Source organism: Sceloporus undulatus, chromosome 5 (assembly GCF_019175285.1).
Source record: "Sceloporus undulatus isolate JIND9_A2432 ecotype Alabama chromosome 5, SceUnd_v1.1, whole genome shotgun sequence".
Taxonomy (NCBI): domain Eukaryota; kingdom Metazoa; phylum Chordata; class Lepidosauria; order Squamata; family Phrynosomatidae; genus Sceloporus; species Sceloporus undulatus.
This window is the reverse complement of record NC_056526.1, coordinates 91,901,356-91,918,866: the sequence shown is the minus strand read 5'-3', so window position 1 is coordinate 91,918,866 and position 17,511 is coordinate 91,901,356. Positions and strand designations below refer to the sequence as shown.

The 17,511-nt window shown below is 39.6% G+C and overlaps 1 protein-coding gene across 4 annotated transcripts in view; it reads right to left on the bottom strand.

The window, feature by feature from the left end:
• The window catches only part of PPARGC1A (PPARG coactivator 1 alpha), a 96,078-nt gene that overhangs the window by 71,237 nt on the left and 7,330 nt on the right, over nt 1-17,511 (bottom strand). For all 4 annotated transcript variants that reach the window (XM_042467987.1, XM_042467988.1, XM_042467986.1 and 1 more), the window contains one exon: nt 13,515-13,694. In XM_042467987.1, the coding sequence (XP_042323921.1) occupies nt 13,515-13,694 (180 nt within the window). The remainder of the gene's footprint in view (nt 1-13,514; nt 13,695-17,511) is intronic.

Sequence of the window (17,511 nt, the reverse complement as noted above, 5' to 3'; positions counted from 1 at the left end):
TCTAGTTTACGTTAAAGTTTCAGACATTCTTCTAGGCTTTCCACTACATCGACAACTGAGGAGCTCCATTCAAGAACAAGCAGGACTGTTTGTAAAGCCATCTCAGACTAAACTCAACTACTACCACCACCTCCTTCTCTTCCACCACCTTCTCCTCCTCCCTTGTGCTAAAGCAATTCCATCTGCAGCAAAATCCCATTTGCCCTAACAAAATTTTCATTATAAAGGTACATTTTTGAAGGATGCAAACTGTTAAGTACATTTGACATGTTTAGAAAGACATATAAAACATTTAACATGTAGTAATTAGAATTTCAGTAACCTGCTTATAAAACTCAACAAACTGTGGAGAAGGCCAGGATAACTGTTTATGTCACCATCAGATTTACTGATATGCTTTTTACTCTGTCATATAGCCGAAGAAGTCTAGTTTACGTTAAAGTTTCAGACATTCTTCTAGGCTTTCCACTACATCCACAACTGAGGAGCTCTATTCAGCCATTGTACCATCTAGAACATTAAACACAATGTTTTTTTTAAACCTGCCGTTAAATCACAATCAGTTCCTATTAACAATCTGAAGCTTCTCCCCTTATTTTTTTTTTATCAACAGTTACTTTATTAAATCCTTAATAATATAGATAGAATAGTTAGTTAATTTGTGTGTTGAGCCATGGATGTCAATTTGTAAACATAATAACATACTGCAATCATTTGCATAATAGCATTTTAATCTTTTTAGTAAAAGCTGTAATTCCCTACAAAGTACACTGCAGTAGAAACTAAGTGACTATTGGTAATAATAAAAAAGGCCTTAAAATTCTGATCCTATTATAGCGTTGGAACATACCCAAACTGCTTCCATAATCTCTGAAATGTTACTGTTCTCTGATTTAGGTGTCTGTGTCAAGAATAAAAATGAAGTATAACTGGTAGCTCTAGACTATTTCCTAAATGTAATTTAGTATTCACTAAGCACCAGCACTTTGCAAATAGCTCAGAGGCTTTCCTTCAAAGGTTCAGAGCTCCAGTTACGCATTTTCTGCTAGTAGCACCAAGCAGCTCACCTTCCAGCCTCCTGAGCTAAAGAGATGGCTATGATAAATCATGCCAAGTTGGCACCGAAGGGTAGCAGCCACCAAGGGACTGAATACTAGGGCCCCCTCCCCAAGATTATATCTCCTTAAATGGCCTGCCTTGGGCTACTAGTTTCAGTAGTAGAATTAACACACATGCACGCGCGTACACACACACACCTCTATTCTATTCATGTATTCTGGCACAGACTAGTCGAGAAAGCTCCACAGGACATTCAGACTTGTAGAAACCCATTAACACCAGTCACAAGACTTTCCAAAGAAAACACTGGGGGCTGTTTAAAAAGTCAGGCCAAGTGGTTTTATGCAAGATCTGGTAATTCATTAATCAATCTGGCTGCAAACACCGAACGAATAACTTTGCAACGGTTACAGATCCCCCAACAGAATAGAGGAGTCTTATGCGATGAATCTATGCAAATTACCCAAATGACTATTTAAAGAAAGCCCCCATCCCCTTTGCCATAAACAACCAGCGCAAATGGCTACAAAGTCATTTATCTTTGTAAAACCTTTTCTTTGCCAAGAATGATGCACCGTGTATGCTTCCATTGTGAATCTTTTTCACTCCCCCTCGTACTCATGGCTTGTAATAAACATCTTTGGCTGCCTACACAGAAGCACAGTCGCTTATATTTTGCTTTCCAATACTTTACACGCATCAGAGTTTCGAAAATGCCTTGGTACTGAGCTGAACACAAACACACATCCAACAATTCTGTGTAATTACAAAAACAGTATGGAAACTGAAATCTTGGTTTCCTTTAAAAATGTATAGAAGAAAATTCAGGAAGAATATTGTAAATATTAACACAATCAAATGAACTCTACATTTACAATTTCTCTTTCACTGTACATTTTCTGTTGGAGACTGGCTGTTAAATTGCTATTTGAATGGGTCTTATTCCTGAGCAGCCAGCACATGCATTTTTAAAGATGAAACATGATGGGTCTTTTATTCCAAATGCCATCATCACAACTTTTAACATTTTCATGTATAATGTTTATACATATATTTGTGTTGACAATTACCTCTATAGCACACCCTGCTTGCATTTCATTCTACCTGGTTTTAAATAGCATTTCAACACACCAGGCAACACAAATGACACAGCAGGAGTTGTCGTGCCAGCATGGAAGCAAGATTGCCCATTTTGCCAGTTTCCCCAAATTAGTGCTAAAGTACTAAACAGAAAGCATGAGGAGATAGTTTCTCAGACGTGTCTTAAGAATGGAAAAAGAACTAGTCACACAAGTAGAATCAACGGAAACACAGTGAAACCATGAAATACTACTGTCATATGAACTTCAGCAAATGGAGGGAAAGAAAAATGGCTAGTGAGTGTTGTCCACATGCAAGTCAGCAGATCTTTTGGCACCACTTTTGTTTATATGATTATCAAAGGTAGTATCCGAAATGTGTAGACTGCAACTGGATAGCACTGCTTCAAACTGCAGGTAAGGACTCATATGACTCTCTACTGTTCTCTCTGCATACACACATACAATAAACAGACTCCACCTTACTGAAAAAATAATACAGAATTGCTAGTAAAAGTCAGATCTAGCCATGGTGGTACATGCTTTGGTTATATCCTGTTTGTAATGGGCTTAACATGGGGTTGCCTTTGAAAAGTGCTCAGAAACTTCAGTTGGCCCAAAGAGCTGCAGCCAGGTACTGATCAACTACAGGGAGCACACAGCTCTCTTCTTGCAACACTGGTTTCTGGTCCATTTCTGGACGCAATTCAATGTGCTAGATTTGACTCATAAAGCCCTCTACAACTTGGGTCCAGGTTATCTGAAGGACTGTTTACAAGCACAGTAGGGTATAAGATTGTCTGGAGCAGTCTTTCTCTCCATCTCACCATCTTCTCAGGCTCTTTTGGTGGGAAGAAGAGAGAGGACCAGGCTCTCGAACTCCCTCCCTAGTGAGGCCAGGATGGCACCATCTCTGCTTTCTATTTGGTAGCAGGAAAAAAAAACCTCTTTGTGCTATCAAGCTTTTTCAAACTGATGAGGCATTGACTTTTAAATGATGTGGAATTCAGAAGTTAAGTTTTGTACAGAGTTTTTAAATACACTTTAAATTTTTTAATGTTTAATGTTTTTAATTTTCTACACTGTTTAATTGTTTTTTAATGTATTATACTGTGGTATTGTCTGCATTGTCTGCATAGCCACCTCGAGTCCCTATATGGGGCAAAAAGGGGATATTAAATAAATATACCAATCCTGTCAGAATCAGACAATTAGCATAGGAAACTGGTTGCAGCTGCTTGGTGGGAAACGGGGACAGTTTTTTTATGTCCACAAGAATGTGTATGTGCATGTTCATGCGCACATCATGCATACACAAACAAACACACAAGTTTAGCTTTCTCCATGATATCAACAAGAGATTTTGGAAGCTAAACACGATATGAAATGTAGCCTTGACTGCACCAATCATGTCAGTGCTGGGTATTGGAGATTACTACTTGTTATTTCTCGTTCCAGGTCCCCATTCTCATTCCACATCTGGAATTACTGTTGCAAAATACGTAAATTCCAGATTTATCTACAAGCACACATGGAGAAAACAGTGCTTCTTTGGATATTCTCTCTAAAGCAACAAAGCATTCTGGGCCAGCTCTTGTTAAAGCTGGAGTATTATATTTATGATCAACATGAGGGGGGGGGGATCAACTGTTTTAAAGGTGAAAGCTTAAGCTAAGGTCTCTCTTGAGAACAGTGTGAAGGTAAAACCTAGTTAGAAGCTTGTCTTCTCTGGTTCTTGAGCACCCCCCGTAGTCATAAAAATGAGCAGCAGAGCCAGGAAACATCACTGTATGCAGAGTTACATATTGGAAATATTGTTATCTAAAAACAATATGGAAAGAAAACATGGAGAACAGAGAAGTTGAATTCATATCACGGGAAGCAGTGGTGCAGTTAAATAATTTTACAATCTGGAATTAATGATCTCATGGGGTAAGACCACTAGATATTACATAGATATTACATCACTCCCTTCAAAATGTAGTAAGGCAGCCCTATTTGGGAGCCCTCTTGCTTATTCTGCTATTCTGCATCTCTACTATCTTGGACCTGCACACAAACATAACCTGCAATCCTATACCTGTACCTTGAATTCAAAGGGATTTATTTCTGGGGCATATAGAATTCTGCTATGAAGCTTAAATTCAATAGGACTATTTTTTTCTTTTTGCAGGGCCAAATGTCAACTAGGTATCAGAGCTTACATATTTGTAAAACAAGTGACTAGAAACTACAGCAAGATCCTTTCATGTTAGATCCAACTAGCCTTACCTGGTCACAAATTCAAAGGCAAGGGAAAGGTAGATTAACTGTTCACTCTGAAGCACCTGCATGAAGTAAGGATGATTTTTTGTTTGCTTTAGCTCAAGTAAGAGACAAGGCAGCTGTTAATGCTCCAAGTAATGCATTCGACAAAAGCCAGGAGTAGATTAACTGCCCACTACACGTTGCAAAAATGTGACTTCTCCACATTTTCCTAAAGATTCCTTAGTCATTAGGCTCTGGATAACTACTCACCAGCAGACTTCCACTATATACTTATTACTAAACTGTAACACTTCAAGCTGTATGTTTCATTATTACATAGGCCTGAAATGAAAAACTGTTTTCAATACTGTATCGGTTTTAATGCATTTTGGGTGCTGAATTTAAAAACACACACACACACACAAATGGTACCACACACAGTTCTTTCACAGATTTGGTATTTTTAGCAATTCAGTTGTTATTCAGCTCTGATTAAGTGCAGATGCTGATGTTTCAGGGCATTTTCTTTTAAAGCTTTTCAATTGATTTTTGTGTTTCATATCCACGAATTAAAGCATTTTGAAAGTCTGTTAGAAGACTCTCTTACTCTTTGTAGGATCATTTCATTCAGTCATATATTACAACACAGAAACATGTCAAAGCAAGTTGCAAAAATATTGTATGTGATGGAGCAGATCAGGTCATTTTTTGGATTTAGAATGCCACATTCCAATAAAACTAGCAAACATTTTTTAAAAGTTTTATGACATTCAATTTTGAAGGCCTATCCTCTAGATATTAAGACAAACTTTATTCTGCTTACCTTCCCCCCAAAGCTAAGAAACAATTTTGTATGTTGTTACTTGGTGCTGGGCAATTAAGGGGGTGTACATCAGAACTGAGTTGGAGACGTGGCAACCACACACCACACCCCCAACCTGGTGTAAAAAGGAGCTACGAAAAGCAGCTCCTATTTGCACCTTGGCACATTATGATGCCCCTCGTGTGCAGCACCATTTGGGTGCTGCACACAAGAGACGTCATCATGGTAAGCACCATCTGGATGGGTGCACACCAAGATGGCACCTAGGCTGCACAAGTAGGGCTTTGAGAGTGTGAACGCTCAGCCCTACCACAGCCCTAGTTCGGGTGGAAGCCAGCATAAAATGCCAGTCTGTACATCATCTATGTGATTAGATTTTGCACTGTTTAAATTTATCAGTATTTTGCACATTCCTGTTTTTTATACTACTACATATTCTAAAAATGCATATTTTTAAGAAAATGGGCCCCATTATATTAGTCCATTTGCTGCTTATGGCAACAAACCAAATGTTACTTTTATAGACATGTCAGCTCACAATATACACTTAGACCCAACGGCTGAATGATCAAAACTGATCAACTTAGTGCAGGTAGCAGAGGGAGGAAATAATCAAATACTTCAAAGTGTTTGTTAAAACAAATCCTTACATGTAGAAAATAAGCAAGTCAGAATAAAATCTAACCCAGTATCCCCCTCATTAATGTGCAGAGAAGTTTGCTGTTGTTTTTGAATGAAGGATCTCCTGTTTGCAATCTAAAGTGGCACAGCCCAATGATGGATTCACATTAAGAAATTGTGCCAAGAGAGGGCATACAGAATGAGCACCTCTGCAGAGTTGCGCAGAGGCTGCTTTGTATATTAACTTCAACATACGTCTGTCTAATGGATTAAATATGCCTTATTTTTCTAAGCAAACACTCAAACAATACATTTGTTGATAAGCTACTAGATAAAAAAACTTAGTGGCTCAGCACACACTGCTTTATTGTGATACACTTTTGGAGGTATCCAAATTATTCCCCATTATTTTCTTGCCAGACTATCAATTCCTAAATAAAAAGGAGGAAGAAAGGAGGAGGAGAAAAAGAAAAATGGCAACACCTTTAAGACCAACAGATTTTTTTTATTTTCGCATGAGCTTTCAGGGATATAAATCCCCTTCTTCGGATGCAGTACAGAGTGATAATTAATGCTCAGGTATAAAACATATTTACACAGTGTAAATATGCTTTATACCTGAACATTTATTATCATTCCGTACTGAATTTGAAGAAATGGGTTTATATCCACAAAACCTCATGCGAAAATAAAAACCTTTTAGCCTTAAAGGTGCTGCCACATTCCTTTTTTCCCTCCCCCATTCCTTCCTCCTTTTTATGCTGAAAGCAAATAACACAGCTACTTTTTCGAAAACTACTCAAATGATTAAGGCCACAACCAAACTAAAAGGAAACAGAAATGTCAGGCATCAAGTCCTATTACACTCCACTAGGAACAATTATCTACCGGACCCCCTTCTTTGGAATGGGGGAGATGGAAAACATTTTGTCATTAGGAATCAATGCAGCTGGTGAAGATGATAAGAATGAAGTGGAGAGGAAACTCCTTGCAAAGCATGGCAATTGCTTTTGGATAGCTGATACTACTTTAAAGACTAGTGCTGCTCATCAGAGATACCAGACTACATGGGACGTGCAATTTCTTCAAATTTAAATAAAACAGCGTTGCTTTTTTTAAACAAACCACCAAAGATACCCATATCTAAAACCATCCTATAGATTCCATTAGTACTATAACACAACCCAGCCCCAGCCCTGCAGCAACAGAAAATTCCAAAATGCTACTCCTGTAATCTGAATGGTCTAGTTCCAGGAATTGCTTGCCACATGATGTATCTGCTATGTTAGGGGACCATGTGAAATGCATGTGTGAGCTATCCATGAGTGGTTGTTCTTCCTCCCTGAACCTTTATTATCGTTATTAACTTTATGCATACATCTCCTTTCCATCCAAAATTGGACTCAATGTGGCCTGCCAATTAAAATAGATAGATTAAATTTAAAACACATAAAAGACAAGACATTAAAATACAATGTTTATGGGAATGTTATATGGAAAGATACAGTCTGCCAGCTAGCCTGGACCTATGTCATAACCAAGACTCTAAATTGTGCCTAGAACCAGACTGGGCAGTTCAGCTATTGCAGAATATTGTGTGCTCTCTGTAACCAGCCCCATTTGCACTCTGACTGCAGCTCTTTGGATCAAGTGAGGTTTCTGGACACCTAGCAGCCACACATACAGCATGTTAAGGTAAGCAGCAACTGGATGTCTCCAGTAAAGGGCACAGCCAGCACACTAACTTTAAGAGTGCAAAAGCCCCTCTGGTCACTACAGAAACATGGGCAACCAAGCTCAGAATGAATCCAAGTGTACACCAAAGCAGAAAGCATGCATGTCTTGAGCCTGTGTAACCCCATCCAGCATAGGCTGAATCCCTTTTCCCCTCATCTGTATTTCGACTGACCAGATGAACCTCTGACCTGTCTGGATTTAGTATCAGTCTGTTTCCCTTCATCCAATCCACTACCAATACTAAAAACCCAAACCAACTTGGTGGAAAGGAGTAATAGAGTTTGGTGTCATCAGCATACTGGTGGCACTGAACTCCAAATCTCTGGACAACCTCTCCCAGTGTTGTCATGCAGATGTTGAATAACATAAGGGACATTACCAATGGGCCAAGCCAGAGACTACATTGGTGCGGGCTCTACTTTTAGAGTGATATGGCTGCATGAGACAGGCTTAGAATGACAAACTATATGTACATTATTATTTTTATTTACTGCCAGGGAGAGGGAGAGGTGCTGTGGGATTTTTTGCCTCATGTGCAAGAACAACCTGGGGAGGTCTGCCTTTTTCTCTCCCCCTTGTCCCATCATGTCTGTAGCCTCCCAAACATTACCCAAAAAAATCTAATGAAAAGGGTTGTATAGTCCACATAAAGGACTTCTGAAGTGTGTATTCTCAAGTTGACTGTCAATTTATGGCAACCCCATGAATTTCATAGAGTTTTCTTACACAAGGAAGACTCAGAGGTGGTTTTTGCCACTTCTTTCCTCTGAAATATAGCTTACAGTAACTAAGAGGCTGTACAGACTGGGCCCGATCTCATGGTGGGCAGCATTACAGTGCTCCTTTAGTACTGCGTCCAGATAACACAGCACCAAAAGGAGCACCAGAAGGTGCCACTGCAAAGGTGCCCTTTCTGTGGCACAGAAAGGATCCACTTTTTGCGGCTCCTTTTTGCACCGTGGAAATGCCAGATCGGGGCTATGGTACTGAAAGGGGCGGCTGCAAGCCTTAAAGTGCTTTAAAAGTACTATATATACTCATATATAAGTCTAAAAACCTTAGTCAAAAATCAACCCAAAAAACCTGAGTTGATTTCATATGTACATATGTACTGTACTTTAACTCTTATCAAAATAGAAAATATCCTCTTCTCTAAGTAGTGACCAGCAAGAGCTTAGACCATCCTGGGAGAACCTAAAAGAATCACCAGCTCCTTTCTTCTCCCTCCATTGCTGCTATGCTTCTGGTCTTTTTTAAAGCCTGGGTGGGAAAATCGTGATGTTCTTTGACATCATTTTTCTTTGCTTTGTCCTCTATATCCCTTGTTACATGTCTTTAAGTTTTACCCTCAACTTATCCACGAATCATATCAAAATCCATAATTTTGGCTACAAAACTTGCCTCGACTTATACATAAGGTCGACTTACAGTCACGTATACATGGTAAGCAACTGGTATTCATTGGTGATCTTCCATCCAAGTATTAATTAGGGCTGACCCTACTTAGATTCCAAGATCAGCTGGGATCTGGTGTCTTTAGAGTATTTAGGTTACTAGCTGTTATTTCACCTTTGTTCTAATAAAAAATCCTTTTTCTAATAATCATTCTTTGAGAACAACATATGGTTTTCTATGAAGGTTATAGATTATAACTTTCCCACATAATTTCTTTTAAAATACCTCACTTTCAATCCAGTAAGATTTTCAAAGCAACTAAACAGCAATACAAAAAAGCAAATGAACATAATAACTAAATAAAGTGCAATACTGTACAAAAACAATACATGAATAAAGGTTTTCAAGACAACTGTTCCAAATGCTCTCTGAAGCATCAGAACCCCATCAGCAAATAAGCATGAGATCCATCTCAGGAATCAGTGAAGTAAGTTCAAAAATTGGAGTCAGTTGCTCTGTGCAGCATGCTCCAGTTCGTTTTCCTGCTGTTGTATTTGGAACCATTTGTAGTTTCTGGATGCTTTTCAAAAAGTAGTTTAATACAAAGTGTATTACAATAGTCTACATTACCAAAGTGTGAACAATGGTGACCTGATCTCTTTTTATTCAGGAGTGATCACAGCTATCATACCAACCGAAGCTACTTAAACCAAGTACTTAAGAGAATTCCTCAACTGATATAATGAACTGTTAAGAAGAAACACCCACCCACCTAGAAAAGGTAGCATGTCTTCTCCTGTATCAGCTGATTTTCCATCCGCTGACATGTGTCTTTTGTGAATGAAATTTTAAATCATTTACCTTTTTACAATCCATCACTGATGCTGATCATTCAGAAACCCAGGTGTCACAACTGTATCTCATGAAAAGGTGAAATAGGTGGCATCAACAAACCAATTACATTGGATCCCAAACTACTAGATAACCCCCACCTCACCATTTGGGTACTACATACATTAACCAATAGATTAATAATACAGTACAACCACAGTATCCGAGCCCCATCTTCTGAAATATACCATATACATGTATTCCATGAAGAACCAGAAGCAGAAAAACCAAAAACTCCAGCCACAACTCACCAAAGTGATTCAGAAGGATAACATGGGCCCAAAATGCACAGGCCAAATAAGGTGATGTCCAGCCACTTTGGAGCTAGCATATACAAATACACTATAAACTAATGTTGCAGGATCTGCTTTCATATTCAAGGAGAGATTTTACCTCCTCTGCTATTCAGTGATAGACCTCCTTCAAGGCACCCATATCATATCCCCAGGTTGCAAACATTGGAAAATTTCCAGGCAAATGTGACAAGTGCAGACTCCAAGAACATTCGTGATTAAAGTGGAGCCCAACTCAAAATGCAAGCAATCTTATCTTCAAAGCACTTTCCAGACTAGTCACAGCAGACTATTAAGGTTATTCATTGATTACCAAAACACAGAAAGTTTCTTACACACACACACACACACACACATACACACACATTCAAAAGGGATCTCAGTTACGTACAATAGTGTTCCAGTAAAACAAAGAGAAGAAAAAATAACCACAATACTTGTAAGTTTCTATAAAAGCCGACCAAATGTCCAAATATAAGTCCATTTGTAAATTTTGTCTATCCATCATATCTTCAGATGTTACAAGTGTTGCTAGATATTCTAGCCACTGGATCACAAGTGGAGAAAAATGGCCTTTCCAATAATGAAGTACCAATCTTATAGCAATCAAAAAGGCATGAAAAACCACTTCCATTAGCCATTTGTCTCCAAAAAAACAGGTGAATAATTCAAAAGAAGATACACAACCCTGAATATAAAGGAACAAAGTTTATTTGTGTGATTACTTCCTCCTATAGCCATACCAGTTATAGATGTTAACACCGATGGCTCTTGATTAGTTAGATTTGGATATTCCATTCCCTTACCAATTTTAACATCTGGGTTTCCCCATAAAGTCAATTTGGCATAAGCCAAATGGGTGAAAGTGCAAATGACAAGACAATAATTGCACATAGTCCTAACTGCTGAAATAGTCGACAAAATACTGCCCCCCCCCATAAAATGAGAACCAAACACTGTCTATTTGAACAGATGTGCTAGAAATGAAAACTCCAAGGCTAACCATGGTGGATTACTTATTTTAAGTGGATATGTTCAAAATTAATACAAGATAACAAATATGTCCAATGTAAGAACATCTAGAAAGTCTAACCTGCCCTCTTTGACTGGAATTTGCATCCTTTTCAATAAAAATCCTAAGAGGAGATGTGGCCCTCATCAAAAATAAAACTCCCGAACAGTGCATTTAGTTTTTGAATAGTAACTGTAAAGTATAAGTAGAGGGATTCCACAAATACAAACAATTTTAGGTATAACATTCATTTTAATTATGTTTACTTTACTCCACAGACTCATCTTTAAGCCTGCCCATCTCTCTAAATCTTGGCAGTAACTTCTATCATCTTATTTATAATGAGATTAATCATCTGAGATCAGTTCCTAGGAATATTATACCCAAATTAGTAATAGAACGTTAGCAGTAACAAAACCGCCATGCTTTAAATACACTAGTGTCTCTCACTGGCAGTATTTCTGACCAATTATCTGAATACTCAGATATTTTACCAAAATTATTCATCGACAGCATCAAAACAAGGATCGACTGCTGGGGCTTTGAAATGAACAACAAAAGATCATCTATCATCTGCAAAAAGAACGTTTTGAATTCTAAAGCAACATGCACCAATCCATTGATCCTGGAATTCTAACAGCACATACTAAGAGTTCCAAGCAAAAGTTTAATATTAAAGGAAAATGGACATCCCTACCTTGTATCTTGCTTCAATGTTTAAAAAAAGGATTTAAGAAAAGCAGTTGGTCATAACTCATTTCAAAAATATTTTCGGAAACCCAAAATTAGCCAGTAGTGTGAAAATAAACAGCCAGTAAATTTTATCAAAGGCCTTCTCAGCTTCTATAAAAATAATGTTCAGCTGATCTGTTCTATCCAAGTTTAAAGCAATCAAGTCCACAACCAACTAAATATTATTGGCTCCCTACCTGTATATACAGAAATCTCCTTTCAACCCAGGAGAAGCACCACTAGCAGTACCAAAGAGTCTTAACAGCGTTCCTCGAGGCAACTGATGAAAGGCAAGGAGACCACACCACTGCTTGCAGTCCCCCTTAATCAGTTGCTCCATAGTTACAAGTAGGCTTGTTAAATAGACCAAGATCCTATGTAAAGCCAGCAGAGCTGAAAGCTCTCTCAGTGTACTTACACGGGATTGAAGACTGTCAGAAAGGGAAGATTAGCTTCCCAAGGGTCTTCCTACAATTGTCCCCTGGCAGCAACCATTTAATCAGGCTACAGCCAAGGGAGAACTGAGAAGGATGGAAAATTTAGGGTCACTCTACTGGATTCTTCTTGTCTTCTTTTCTATTTCATCTGGTTACTCTAAGATTTACCTCATAAACTTTTCAGCATCTGTGCCATTTTCCTTATTTTCTTCTTCCCCCCTTATCTCTTTTCCTTCTCTGTTGTGTCTTTCAGATTATAAGCCTGAAGGAAGGGACTGTCTTGTGTTTATTGATCTATATAAGCAGCTTTGGGAAGCTTTTCCGTTGAAGAGCAGGACAAAAATACCTCAGACAAATATTAGAGAAACTGGCTTAGATCACGTTTCACCGCTAAAAGATACAGGACATCCCATTTTAACTGTTGTTGCACTTTTAAAAAATATATCTTTACACTAGAATACTGGTATATTTCTGGCATGTCCATAATTGTAACATATGCTGGCACAGTTCAACTGCTAGCATGTTCCAGCTGCTGAAACCACATTGCTCATACCAAAGATGAGAGGGATCTGTAAGGAGGAACGGTTTCATGGAGCCCCATGGGTTTGCTGCATAGACCAACTAGAGCTTTCTAAATGGTCTGTGGGACTGCCTGTCAGATAGTGAGACTAGATATTTCTAGCATGTAGGTATACACCAGAACTAAAACTCTGTCCCTTCCAACTCTATGATACTATATAGTGTGTGGCTTCTGTCCTTCACTTGAGGCTGCTGCCACTTCTTACTTGCATTTCTAGGGTAATATCTTGTGTGTCTAGTAATGGGCGATAGTAACAACATAAGGGGTGTTCACTCACCACATGAGATTTTTTTTTTCATTCTCTTCCTGGATAATGCAACATTATCATCATGCCACGACTGGTTCCACCCACTGGGTGAACATTTTAGAAATTAAATGCTGGCTTCCCTCTGCCACTTGCTCCTTTGAAATGTGGATACTGGTACCTAAAATATTCCATATTTTTTGTAGTCTTCTACTGGGTTACTTTCCAATAACCTAAAAGTACATCCAAGGAATTGGGAAAAATTGCTCATGACCACTACAGCTTGCAGGTAACATCAAAGTTTGAGGACCATCTTCTGTGATCTTAAAAATAAAAATGGTTCTCCGACACAACCTTTTCTTACCTCAAATATGTTTGATGATTCATTGGCATACTGATTGGAAATTATTTCTGATTGGTCGCTGTACCATTTGAGTCCACCCAGAAAACTGTCGGCATCCAAGTCATTCACATCTAATTCAGAGAGGTCAAGTTCAGGAAGATCTGGGCAAAGAGGCTGGTCTTCACCAACCAACGCGGCACACTGAAAAAAAAAAAAAGGGGGGGGGGGGGGGGGGATGGAGAAGAAAAAATAAACACTTTCTTTAATTAGAGGAAACTGGGAATAACATCAGCACCTGGTAAGAATTATATCTCAGTTAACTCACTTATACTATCCAATAGGTCACAGGAGTTAACTTCATTCTGGGGAACAAAATGCTGACATACATCAAGGCACTTGGTACAGGTGAGCAGTATAGCATGTGTGTGTGTATGCTCATGCATTGCTTGCATGGTGACCTGCCTAAAGGGAGAAAATATGACCTTTGGTTTCTAAACCACTCTCTTCTATGCTGGGAACATAAAAAAAAAATCTGAGCAATTTCACATTCCTGAAATGCATAGAAGTCTTTTAAAAGTCTGGAAGACAGGCCACTGCTTCTAATATCCCACTTAAGATACAGCACATTTATGAAGAATCTACATGGCAAGCAATAAATGGTATCCTGTCTCTCTCAAATAACATCTAGGTTTTTTTGTTTTTTAAAGTGTTAAACTGTACTCTGTGCATGTCTATTCAGAATGAAGCACTACTGAATTCAAAGGACGTCTAGCATATTTCAGTCCCTTTTTTCCTGTTGTTTGAGGCAGAAGACAATATGGTATCTCTGTCTCCCTGCCCCCATTCTACCAATGGACTGGTGGTCAAGTCTTGTTTCACACTGGTCATGGGATACACCTGAGGGAATGGCCAGGGAATGGCACTGTTGTCTGGGCTCCATCCTCTATACAGGCAGCCATTCAATCTGTTCTAAATAAAGAGTGGCCCTGTAGCCAATGAAGTGAAGTGATAAGTAGGATGTCATGTCATGCTTTACCTTTAAAAAACCCACATAAAAACACAGTAAGTATTACCAGGCGACAGGGAAAATATATGGAAATCTGTGGTGTCTCTTTTTCTTTTTTGATCAAAAAATTTCAAACAATGCAACAAAGGAAATCTGGGGTTGTTCGTTTAAACAGTCACCATGGTTTTCATGTGAAAAGAAGCAGAAAAAATCAGTAAGCGATGCAGCAACATGAAGTTTCACATTTCTATTGGCCTCACACACATCATTCCCCTTTACAATCACCTGCCAAACAGGTCCAAAATTATTAGCCATAACACAGCTTAGAGTAAGCGACTACAGCGAAGTTACACCACCCTCATAATAAGCAGATTGTGAAATATCTCTCATGGCACAAGAAAGCTGAGCACCTGCCAAGTAATGACCAAATATCTATAAATGTCACATTCCATTTATGGACTCTTCCAATCTATACAAGCCTCACTTTGAGGCTACGGGCACTAACTCTGAACAGCAAGATGCCAGGTAATAGAAAACTGGTCTCAAGCCAAAACTACAAGGGCCACTAATTGGTTTTTCATAGCTTAATGCCTATGGCTCAAAACAGGCAAGACATATTCTCATCTTTGCAACAGTCTTGGAAGGTAGGTCACTTCTGCTCCACAGGTAGGGAACCTGAGTTAGAGGATGGGTAGCAAGACAGCCAGGGTTTGATGACAGGAGGTCAACTCTACCTAGCTCTAGCCATGCAGGCATGCAAACACGGCTGGCCCTTTCCCCTCAGCTCTGTGCACACCTTTCTCTTCTGGATCACCACCTGTTGCAGATCCCAGATATGTCCTTTCCTTCTGGAACATACAGTTTCTTCAGACTTGGAATAAGCAAGTGTTCTGAATCTGGGAATGATGGCATGCAAACTAAGGTGCTGCTTAGTAAGGGCAGTATGAGCCTCAGATATGAATGCTCCAAATACCAAATACAACACATTTTCCTGTCATTTAATCACACGTTTCCAAACATAGGCCTTCAAAGTTGCTGCAAATCTTGTCCCTGCCACAAGCCTGAAATGGTGTTTTAAGTAACCCCACCGCCACCCAAAAAAAATGACCTGGCCCAAGGCAGTTTGCCTTCTGAACTAGTAACTACAGTTCAAACAATGTGCCTCAGGATTTGTTGCAATGTCACAAGGTCTAACCAGGCTCACACTTTTTTTTTTTAAACAGCCTTATGACTACCACCATTTAAAGCAACCAGTAATTCATTATGCAAGCTACCTAGCCCTGGCTAAGACTGAATGCCTGAGAACCATGAACGCAGCAATAACAGAACCTGGGACTAGCAGAATTATATCCTGAGGTACATTATAATGTTGTCTTACATGTTACCTGAAGTGGGATTGGATGTCCGCCTTCTTAAGGTTGTTCCTACAGTGACACTCCCACTGATGTTTGCATCTTCCCACTATATATACCTGATGGTACCATTATACACCCTGTCTGGCAGATGTATTACTAGTGGAGGATGGTGCATCTGTCATGGTATGTGCAATTACTCTCTGTGGGTAAAGGTCTGATAATGTACTGGGAGCAACCATATGATAACTGGGGGCCCATTCAGACTACACTTTACTCAGGAATCAATTCTTCCACGTGAACTTCATATTCGCTCGGAATATATCACAATCCATTTTGAGGCATGCACAAGAGTTCCACGGCAAATACCCCTTAGCCCGGGAAATTCAGAATCGGGTTAAAAGCCGTTCCTTTTGAAAAAACCTGGGTTCTGCTGAATATGAACTTGCCCCCGATCATGATCGGGTCATGTTTAGGGGAGGGATTTAGGTCAGAGGGTGGGCAGAGCGCAGAGCATTCCCTCCCCTTCATCTGAGAAGGAGGAAGAGGAGGAGGAGGAGGAAAGAGCCTGGATGCAAAAAGGGGAATCTGACAGGAGGCAGGGTGACAGGAGGCTAAAAGGGGAAATCAGGGTGACTGACGGGGGCTGCAAAGGGCTGTCAGAGGGAGGACAGGGGGGACTGGAGAAAGTGACAGAAGAGGAGGATGAGGAGGATGAAGGAGCCGCGGGAAGAATGGGGACATGGAGGGCATTCTCTAACGGAGCAGGAGGAGGAGGATGAAGAAGCCAGGGGGAAGGGTCAATTCAGGGCAGGTCAGAGGGAGGGGAGGGTCAGAAAGGAGGAGGAGGAGGATTGCCAAGGGAAATTGAGCTGCGGAGCCAAGCCGGAGGAGGGATGTAGGGAAATCAGGCTGAAGAAGGAGCATCTCTCTCTTTTTAGTTTTTATTTTTGACAATTTATGCGCATGATTTTTTGGGTGACATAGAATGTGTGTGTGCTTGCTTGTGCTACTTTCATTTCCTCTTGCTCCTGGAACTTAAGAGCCATTATTATTATTATTATTATTATTATTATTATTATTATTTGTGTTATATGCGGATGCTACAATCAGAATGCCTGCGCTACATTTCCCTTTTATTTCCAATTGATTCAATGGGTCTACTTTAGTTGGAACTGACAGGTCACTCTCTCTCAGCCTCAGTGGAAGGCAATGGCAAACATCCTCTGAAGAGAATGTAAGCAGGAGGAAAAGGGTCAGGTCAGTTCAGGTCAGAGGCAGGGCATGAACGGAGCTCACATCAGGCACCTCCACCCTTTTTTTATTTTTTTAAAATTATTTTTGGCAAAAAATGTGCATGATTTTTGCTTGAGGTAGATATATAGATAGATAGAACGTGGCTAGCTGCTTGTTCACTTTCCCTTTCAGTTCCTGGTTCCCAGCAAAGGAGAAATGTTGCAAAGAGTACTTTGCAAAAACCTTTTTTTCCTTTGTGAATGAATGCTACAATTCTAATGTTACAATGTTTCTCTTTCCAATTTGGCAAATTGGCAAATTGATACATGCTTTTGCTACTGTCTCTAAGGAATTCAGGGGTAGCCTAGGGAAAGCAAAGAATGCATGGCATGGCATCCTTTGCTGGCATTCTGAGGTGAGGAAT